The following is a 10,670-nucleotide window of genomic DNA, read 5'->3' on the forward strand; positions in this document are numbered from 1 at the left end:
CACACACACACACACACTAATCTGTCAGCTCAATTTCATATCAAACAGATGCGCACAAACACGTTTTGCTCTCCGTGTGTCTAAGTGTTGCGGTTAGCTCGCTAACACGCGGACACTTTAACGAGAACATGCAGTCAATCATTTTCAATTCAAGTGTTCTTTTTTTCTTTTCCCACAGAGGATCATGGGATATAAGTCGCTCTTCTCATGCAGCTCCGACGACCCCCATTCGCCTCCCATCTTCCATGGTGCTTTTCAACAATGGCCACAGAAAATCTGCAGTGCAACTTGAAGATCGTCCTTTCGCCTCGAGATGTTAAATTCCATCTCAGCAAGCATCTGTCCTGCCTCAGTGCTCACGAGCAGGACAGCGTGTTAACTACCAGCACCACGGCTGCAGCTTCCTTCATGTTTCCAGTGTGTCACATATATTAACACTAGTAAGGCCAAGTCCATAAAGCCAGAAAAACTTAAAACACTGTAGGTATAACTGACGTTTACACACTGTTCCGGCACCGCCAGTAATATCGATAGCTAGAGTTTGGATGACACTAGAGTCAGATGCCAGCGTTTGTATTTGCTCACTCTCCACTTTGGAGAGCACTTTAAAAGATACAGTTTTTGTGTGGATGGAAAAAAAAAATTCCAAATGTATCAATAGGTCCTTACTTGTAAAAGGTTATGATGGGAAGACTTTCTTTTCTTTCTTTCCGTCCTTATCCAGTCAGGGTCTAAGGAGAGAGGCTGCAAAGACTGTACAGTTCTTTGAGGCAGAGATGTGATTTTGGGTTATATAAATAAAACTGATGTGACTTCACTTTTACTTTCCTTTCCTTGCAATTTTAAAAATCACTGGTTTGCACAGGAAGTGGGTGTAGTAATATAGCTATAAAACTGAAAAAAAAAAAAACAGAATTTAGCTAACACTGTGGCCATAATGCTTTTGTATTAGATGGCTCTAATGTCTTTTAAAAGACTGATTTTAACATCGAAAAAAAAAACAAAAACAAAAAAAAACTGAACAAAAAAAGACTGTACTAAATACAGTACTGGTGAAACCTTTGTCATACGGTACAAGCTGCTGTTTTTCCTCTCCTTCCTTCCGTCTTAGCAGTAGGGCTGGAAAGTGCCAGGTGGCCCAGTCCCCAAAGGCATGATTGTGAGGTAGTTGGAGGGCACGTAGCCTCTGTGCCCTCCTGTCGCCTCCACTAGACTCCACTCTGGGTTCCCTCGTTTGTCATGGCGCTCCAGGACACGGACTGGTTCACCGGCCCGAATAGAAACTTCATGGTTTCCTCTCGCTTTGAAGTCGTAGGCTGCAAACACCTGGAAGAGAGGATGCCGAGTCAGAGACAAGACTAAACGTCAGTCATGATAGAAACCCTGCTGTAAGGCTGTAATGCTCGTTCCAGAGCAGAGAACAAAATGATAGGATGAGAAGAAAATGTAGAGACAAGTTTGTCAATCCTTACTAGCAATAGAGGAGACAAAATGTACAATTTGTCAGCGTGGCATCAGAGGAAAGGTCATGCTAACTCTAATGGGCTTATCCTCTATAGAGTGGCCATTTTAAGACATCTAAAGCTCAACTTGTCTTTTGGCATTTACTGAACACTACTGGGGTTTGTCCACCGCAGTGTGCGGCTCCCCAATGCAAGCACTTCACTGCATGTGCGAGTGAAGGAGTGTGTGTGAAGGTGAAACATTATTTCATTTCATCAATTCATACCCTGAAGCTGACAAATACAAACTTCACTAAACTGAGACGGTAATTATCTTTAGCGAAGAGAAATGTACAAAATGTACAATGTTCAATGCACACCGTGTCATTTTTAGCCGGCACTCACCGTTGCCCTTTCTGGTTAAACATTGCCGTCACATCAGCGGTTGCCAATTCATGCTATTTCTGTGACTAACCTGATAATAGGCCACAATTAAACTGTGTATGTTGTTTGGTTAAAATGCTCCCTGCAGATCTTTTGTTGGGGGAAGAACCTTCACTCTGTAAGTGTTTGTGTAGTTCCAACAGCTCCTACACAGTGATGGGCTGATCGCTTCAAGTCAGTTTCAGGGGGCGCATTCTCAAGCTAATCTTTGAGCCATGAACTTAATATTTTTGAACCAGGACCAGCAGTATTTGGATCAAGTAACTTGTGGATGATATGGTGAGTCAGATTAAGCAGGCTACAGCTTGCGTTCCAACATTTAGGTAAATATAAACATTGGACTGGACTCCTGATATAAAAGGACTCGGATCGGAATCAGAGCCAAAACTTTGGGACATCATCCCTAATTAAGGTTGTTGTTGTACAAAGTTCCCAACACGCGACTTCAAGAAAAGAGCAAGCACTGGAGAAAGACTGCACACAGGTAATGCGAACACTCACACACACACACACACACACAAATCATTGTAATATTCTCTGAAAAGGTTAAGCCCACTAGTTATGTCTTGACAAATCCCATCTCATCACCACACACACATGCACGCACATACACATGCACGCAGACAGAATGAAGGCTTCCTAATGAGCCCGGTGTTGCTATGACAGAGAGCCCCAGCAGTGCTAATAGCTGAGTTTAGCCGGCTGCTCGGTGTCATTAACAAACCCTTCACCTCAGCTCACCTCTCAGCTGCGACATTAGCTCTGCCCTGACGGTCTACACCAATTAGCATTTAATTAGCATTTTGCCAGGCAGAGACATGGAGGAGAACATTTAAAAAAAAAAAAAAGTAAAGTGACCATATCTATGGGCTGCAGAGTGATTCATGTTGCAAGAACTGAGCGAATATTTGCCGCAGCTACGTTTCTGCTGGAAAGGAAGGAGTTGAGAGGAGTGGGATCCAGCTGAACGGCGCCTCTTTGTGTTGATAGTATGGTCATGACAACATAGTGGGGCCACAAATGTGAGATTTTAATTTCATTATTTCCAACAAAAGCAAAAGAACAGTCTGCTTCAAGTGAAGGGAGCTTTTCACTATTGAATGTATACTAGTGACAAAAAGCACGATGTAAGACATGGGTAGACCTTCTGCTCGCTCAAAAGGGGATTAAACCTCCATTTTGTCACCTCTGACTTTGTGTGACAAGTATTTTGTTTTTAAAATACTGCTGAATGCATATTACAGGTGCATAGTATTGTATTTCTTTCTTTCATTACGACACTATTCTCATTTATTCATTAATGCATACCCAATAATTTCATCTCAATAAGTAACATTTCTTGTTATAATGACATATAAAAAGTCCTTAAATGATGAATGACTTCATTAAAACAAGAATCTCGTTAGATCATAAGACGGTTCATGGTTACAGCAAGAAACTTCCAGATTCGATCGGTGCCTAAAGAGAGGATATAGCTGCTGACATGCAGTCACGGGGGGCTGCAGCCCATCCCCGCTCACACGCTATGTGTTATATGAGCAGACTCAGGGTCACGGGGGATGGGAGTGGAGGCATATCTCACACACACACACGCACAGTCACACACCTGATACCCAACACAATCCTGCTTTCTCATCCACTCACCTAAATCTCCCTCTCTCAAACGTACGAGCCCCCATAAACCATCGGAAATTTACAAGCCGAGACACTCCCACCTCACACTCACAATGTGTTGCAAATGTAAATCAATTTCACAACACACACACACACACACGCACACACAAACATGCTCTATCTCAGCCTGCAGTGCTGTGTCGCATAAATTAACTCTCAACCCTTCACACCGTAACCCACTTACAAGGTTAAACAGCTAATTATGGACATTTCCATTAATAACGTGCACACAAATGCTTACACACTCCAGTATGCCCTCTTACAGATATGGGTAGGCATACAATTACACTTACACATGGCTAGGAATGCAAGGATTCTCTCTCTCTCTCTCTCAGGCCCTGTTTACACCATCATGAGGACACACTCTTTTAGCAGTGTGTGCGCAGATGTGCCCTTAGCCACACTGAAGGGCCACTTACTCAACCGACAGTCCTGTAAGTACACATGAAACACGCTGTCTGATTAACATTTGGTGCACTGCAATTCCAATTACATATTTGGGCCCTCTCTCTTACCAAGATAAGCAGCAGAGACTTGTGAACACACGTCTGTTTCAACTGATTTCACCATTGAATGAGTAACATCCCCAAAGTCCCTTAAGAAGATTATTCAATTTTGGTGAGTGAGGAGAAACTTGATTAACAGCTACAGCCAATTCTTAATCATTCGTGCCTTCTTATGGATTCGGCATTGTTTCTTTCCCTGTAAGAAAGTCAGTTTGTCACTATAGTTATTGCTATACTGGTACTGGACTATCTTAGATGCCAACATTTAGCAGATGTTTGAACACACCTTCATCTGATTTAACTATTTACACTAAATTTATGATAGTATTTTAAAATTTTAAAATACAGTAAATAGTAACCAATATAGGCTAAGTCTTTGTGTTAATTTGCATATAAAGCAGGGAAGTGAGAGCCGATCACAAGTGTTCTCTTGAGACGCATGTGAAGATGCATTCTTATGCCAGGTGTGAACTGACGTCCTTCGAGCTGTCCACTTGTGATCGGATCACCTAAGATGCATGTTAATGCCAGGGCCTCTCACACACACACAGTCAGACATGTGAGAGATTGATGCTTCCGTAGCAGAACGCTGTCACATCAATCAGTTAAAGCACGCACAGAGTCTGTAAGGTTTCATTTAGGAAATTAGCACACACAGTTTGGAGTCTGACGTGAGATAATTTAAACCCAGAGCAGCAAGCTGAGGCCGATGTCACTGCCAGTCTATGGTCTAAGGAGCACATGAGCTGCCTAGCAATATAATAAACACTAACGAGGCCCAAAAAGTGCTGATTGATGCATTAGTTAACTAAATATATAGTCGAACTACTTTATTTCACATAACATTTGGCCGACAACATATAAACTGAAGCATTAAGGAGCTACGAATTAAGAGAATCACTTTCTACCTCATTAATATGCAAATGTGTGGAGCAAGTTGCTCCATCTAATCAGATCCTCTGCACAGTAGGGGGATTATGCCTATTGAGAGTGAAGTTTCTATCATGTAAATACAGTCAATCAATCAATCACTCAATCACCTGGAAGCACGGCTGGCTCATGACACTCAGTGGCCGGCCCTCTGGGGTGTAAGAGTGTCTTCTGATTCCTGTCACGCCCTCAGGCAGGGTCAAGTGTGGCGAAGGGGGCGGGTCCTCTGCTGGCTGGTGATAGCGAAGCAGCTTTGAGGAGGGAGCGTACCCTCTCCTGCCTGCAACATACACAGATGTCGTGTGTCCATGTTATTACATATTAGGGTGGTAACTAATGATTATCTACACTATTGTTTAATCTGCAGATTTTCTAATAAGTCAATAAATGTGTTATTTGGTCTACAAAATGTCTTCAAATAGTTTTCCAGAGCCAAAGTGGATGCCTTTGAATTGCTTGTTTTGTCCGACCAATAGTCCAAAACACAAAAGAAACTGTTTTCACATTTGGGAAGCTGGAATCAGTGAATTTTTCAATTTTGTATGACATTTCTGCATAAAAATATGACTTACTTACTTTTGTAACATTTAGTCAGTAACGCAAGAACAAACTTCTTAACATTTAAAACTGGATTTTACAGACTTTCTAGTATAAAGTATGGATCCTAACATGTAATGTGACCTCTTCTGGGTGTTTAATCCAACATTAAAAAAATAATAACCTGGAATCTCTCTTTTTAATTACACCAACTTTAACACTTCCAAAAATCACACTTTAATTGTTTCTATTTTCAGACTGTCCTCTAAGTCCCTGCTTTACTGTTTACTACCCTGTGTTTCATTGCTGGTTATTTGCAATAACAACAAACACCCAAAAGATGGCGCCAAAGAGTTGCACTTAAGAAAAGCTGTACTGGTTTAAGAAAATATTCTATAGTAATATCTGCCATTTCTGGGTTTCTATCAACAAACACTTCTTTTAACCACAGACATGAATGACACACTGTAGGTAATGCAAACAGAAAGTGTTTCTTCATTTATTTTAATCACACAACCAGCTCTTTTTCTCCACTTCAAAGCCACAGTCACAAATTATGCTCCTATAAATGTATCTGCAGGTTTCATAGAATTATTTTCATGATTAGGAAACACATTTTAGCAAGAATAACAGCTGACTTTCAGTTGCATTTCAATTTCAGAGGACAGCACTCGGTGGTGATCATGGGCAGCATGCAGCATGAATGAGTACACAAATAAAAGCTCTCTGGTTCAATAAACTCAAATTTTATCAACAGAAAATTTAAGAAGAAAAACATTTGCCAACACTGCCTCTGTGATATGATTAAAACAAATGGTTGATTAACATTTTAAGCAGTTATCCACTAGGAGGATGTTGGTTCTTACCTCCTGCGTCAACCAGCCACCTTCGTTTGTCTCCGCGGGTGTCTGCCTCACTGATAACGGCCACCAGCTCCCCTTTGGCCAGGTTCAGGTCCAGGTCTCGGCTGCCTACCACCGCCCCAATCACCTGGTAGATCTTTCCAGAACCGTGTTTACCTGTTAGCTGCTTCAGACGGTGCTGAGAAGATGGACTCAGAGGCTGACAGAAGAAAACACGATACAGAAGAGAGTGGAATGTAAAGAAAGAACCGACTTAGTCTGCTCTGAGCTGAAAATTAAACTTCAACGTGTTTACTGAGTTATACAAACAGGGGCTTATATTTCTTACTGAGGGCTTATGTGTTAATGTGATGTAACAAGCCAAACTGGAGTTTTATATTATTTTTCTAGTAGAAAATACATCTTTGGTTCCAGCTTCTAACTAAAAGTAGAAAGTCTTCATTCTGCAGATGTATCTCATTTAAATTAGAGTAGATGCTGTTGACCAATCAGAATCCAGTATTTTGAAGATGTTGAATAAAATGGTTGTTATCCTGAGTCGTTGTACACATTTGAAAACAAAATCATTAAAATGAATCATGTGGGACTTTAGTCAGCCTGCAATGTGCCATCACAGGAAAGTCCCACTTGGAATGACAGCGTAGCCAAAACATGCTGGGAAGTAATTCATAAAGTTGCAGAACAAGAAGCACATTCAGATTAAAATTACACATGAATGACGTGACATAATAAGATATGATGACAGCCAGTGAGCTCATCAGAAAGGTATCACCTAAGGTTATTATAACCTTAGACATGAGTGCAACCAGGTCATTTATGTAAGTTGCCTGGCAGGTTTAGGGAATGTGGCCCAGTTCAAGCTGGAGTTTGGTTGGTATGAATCAGTGTTTGGCACATTTGGTTATGACCTCAGTGCTGCACAAGGGTTAAATCTGAGTTAGAAAGGTCAGGGGATCAATGTAATTAGGATTCATCCTCTGGTGACAATGAATATCAATGAATAACATTTTTTTTAAGGCAACCCATCTAAATGTTACTACAGCCACAGCTTGATTAAAGGTATAATATGTAATATGCCTTAAAATGTCTAAAATTGACTAGACATATGTTATATATTTTGTTGAGTAATATACCTACACTATCTCAAATGTTTCCAACATTTTTCAAACCCAGAGAAATCTATAATTTTATTCAGGTAACAGTATGTTTCCTACCTGCCTGTAGTTGCTGTAACTTCTGGATGAGTATGAGGAAGGAAGTCGATGAACATAACTATTATACGTTTAAAATAGCGTGTCTTTAGACAGAGGTACATTTAATGCCTTTTCAGACCCTTTTAAAACTTAATTAGAAAGAATTCAATACTGACTTTAATTCAAACTATACAGGAACCTTTTTTCTTTGCAGGAAAGTATGACAGGTAAGAATATAATGAGAGTTTTGTTTGTTTTTAAATTGAAAACAGGAAATGTGTAGGATGTAAACATAAAAGACTAGCATCTTGTAATCAGTGCAGTGTTGGATTTAAGACTTGTTATGGTGTTTAATGCCGGGTATTTGTAAAAGAAACACTTTTGACGCCATGTGTAACTGGTTCTACGAGTGATGGAAGCCGCTACATTGATCTGAAATAAAAATGACTATACTTACTGACATTAACAACAAACGTTTTGTCAGTCATTTAACAGCTGCTGCTCAATCGCAGCTCCCACAACATCTTTGGACTGCAGAATAGGTACTGTTGTGTAAATGTTTTGTGCCGAATGTTCCAGTTAAGCTGCTCAAATTTCTTTTGCACCTGCTGTACAAGGAAATGTGACAGAGGTCAGGTGTCCAATGACAACAATGTTTGTTGTTCTGTTTTAATGATATTGTTAATTCACGGTCTGTTGACCATCATGTCTGGATGTTAACATTTGATCCATCTATGGCTTATAACAGTAGGTTTGGGTTTCAGAGGGTTCATGAAGCAAATAGACACACAACAAAACACACTGTTATGTAACAGCTATTTCAGTTTTGTTTGTACCAACCTGGACGACGGGCGCATTGAGCGTGTCCTCTACACTTCGACACAGTGTCTCCAGCTTCTTTGCACCTTCCAGCACAGCAGACTCCGCCCACCTCCAGAATGCACTGGGGTCAAGAGAGCTGTGAGGGAGCTGGAAATTAAAAAAAATATATATATATAGTGAGACAGAGACAAAGGAACACAATGAGTATTGAAATTCACTTAAACCTTTCAAAATCATTTATGTTTATATCCTGAAGGGTTAGTGTACTGGAAGATAGCTACCTCATGGTGTTATTATTTTACTTGTTAGATAACTGCTTGGGTGTAAGATGCAAGTAATTCACATCTCCACCTCACTGAAAACTGAAGACCCTGCTAACTTCTCAACAAAATGTTTATCAGTTTTTCTGCTTTATTCTATCATCAGTTCAGCGGCTCGAGGGGGTAACGGATTACCTGTTGTGCAAAGCTCTGGAACAGTTGCTCCATGTCTGAGGCGAGGTCTTTATGCAGACAGCTGAACGTCCCCAACATGCTCCAGATCATCTGCAGAGCCAAACCATTAAACTGAGGAAGCTCGTTGAGGAGCAACGTGTTCATTGTCCTGTGAGGAGAGGATTACATGTGAGTTCAAGTCAGCGATAACCATTAAACATTTGACTTTTACACGAATGGAAAAAAACTGTTCAACATTTGATTTAATTAACTTTTAATCCTTTGATTAGATGGGCTCCACAAGCTCGAATTCCATTTGAACATCACTTCCAAAGCGTGTAATCATATAGACATTGGTCACTCAGAGGAGGAGGCTGTAAAAATAGAGCCTGACTTTCTGGCTTGACACTGACTTAGACAGACTAGATTTTTTTTTTTGTTCTGGCTCAAATGGCTCAACACGCCCCCTACTGTTTAAAATCACCCTGTACGTTTTAAGACAAACACGCTTATTTTTAAATGTATACTGATGGAGATGCATCATTCACAGGAGTTTAAGTTTTTGCTAAACCTCTACTTAGTATATTTCTATTTGGCGCAGCGGTTCGGACCGCAGTGTTTACCTTGATCCCACGCACTGACAGTCACCCCACAGACAAACATACATACAGGAGAAGCTACCTCTCCTGTATGTAGAGGCTAGCTCAGCTACGACACAGATACCACACAGAAACTTTTACAAACGGCTACAGTCCGACTTGTAATTTTAAAACCATCCTTCTCCGTTTCTACCTGTACGTGTTGGCCACAGCCTGTTCCTCATAGGTCTGACTGGATTTGTCACAAATCACTTCATAGTCGAGCAGCTTGTCTAGTCTTTTCCTGATCAGGTTCCTTGGGCCCACCAGGAGGTCACGGAGCGCACACAGCGGCTTGTGGATTAACGTCCTCATCCTCTTTTCCTATATGGAAATAGAGATGATGCTCATCGTCAGACAAAAAGCTTTTTTGAGTGTTTGAGTACTCTTGGTCTGGGAAAGAGTGTGTCGGGTAGACTCACAAATGTGGGAAGAATCCACTGTCTTAGAGCGGTAGTGATCTCCTTATAGCAGATAGGTGCCTTCTCTCCATCCATATCCAAGTCAAACTCCTCTGTTTTGCAGGCCAGGAACCCCTGTAGACCAACAACGAAGGAGCTCTCAAAAACTGCTCAGGAAGTGTGTTACACTCATTCTGATTCATGAAAAGATTGTGTACTGAATTCACCACTGTTTTTTTTTTAGTTTTTAAGGTTGAAACTGGTTACCATGGCCAAATTAGAAGTTGATAAGATATGTTGCTTGGTGAATATACAAGATAGTTGTTAACTTTCCTGGCCTGGCAAAAATAACTGGCCTTATATTAGCAGGAAAATGTGGGAAAGAAGCATACAGTGCTGATCCTTGGTGGTTTGGAATAGAGGAAAAACAGTTTCAACAGAGGATAATTTTAGGGTGGAAAGGTACACAGAAACTCATGTGTTTGACCTCAGGGACTTTAGGAGCCTCTGAGTTAACAGTGTGACTCATAAACATGTTCAAGAATAAATATCCTGTTATGTTCCACTTATTCCACTTCTCCACTGGTCACAAGTGACAGAAAGGCACTAGTTTCAGTCTTTGGATGGGCTGGTGCAATCTGACTGGGTGAAATCAATGAGATCTCGCTAAGGCAGAAGTTTCGTCCCTTCTGTCATAGCATTACTCAACAAAACTCCCTGGTAGCCGTTATGTGTAATTACCTGTGCTGTGTTTAAATGTCTATCCTGTGGTAATGTTGTGTGTAT

General features: G+C 40.8%; 1 protein-coding gene across 2 annotated transcripts in view; it reads right to left on the minus strand.

Moving 5' to 3' along the window:
- Nucleotides 1-6: 6 nt before the first annotated feature.
- The window catches only part of arhgef37 (Rho guanine nucleotide exchange factor (GEF) 37), a 26,365-nt gene continuing 15,701 nt past the window's right edge, over nt 7-10,670 (minus strand). For both annotated transcript variants that reach the window (XM_035669548.1, XM_035669547.1), the window contains 7 exons: nt 9,906-10,019; nt 9,638-9,807; nt 8,867-9,014; nt 8,430-8,558; nt 6,400-6,595; nt 5,107-5,276; nt 7-1,326 (listed from right to left, as the gene is read on the minus strand). In XM_035669548.1, the coding sequence (XP_035525441.1) occupies nt 1,108-1,326; nt 5,107-5,276; nt 6,400-6,595; nt 8,430-8,558; nt 8,867-9,014; nt 9,638-9,807; nt 9,906-10,019 (1,146 nt within the window). In that variant the 3' untranslated portion in view covers nt 7-1,107. The remainder of the gene's footprint in view (nt 1,327-5,106; nt 5,277-6,399; nt 6,596-8,429; nt 8,559-8,866; nt 9,015-9,637; nt 9,808-9,905; nt 10,020-10,670) is intronic.

The sequence above is a fragment of the Morone saxatilis genome, unplaced genomic scaffold (genome assembly GCF_004916995.1).
Source record: "Morone saxatilis isolate NCDOM2014 unplaced genomic scaffold, NCSU_SB_2.0 Contig22, whole genome shotgun sequence".
NCBI classification, from domain to species: Eukaryota; Metazoa; Chordata; class Actinopteri; family Moronidae; genus Morone; species Morone saxatilis.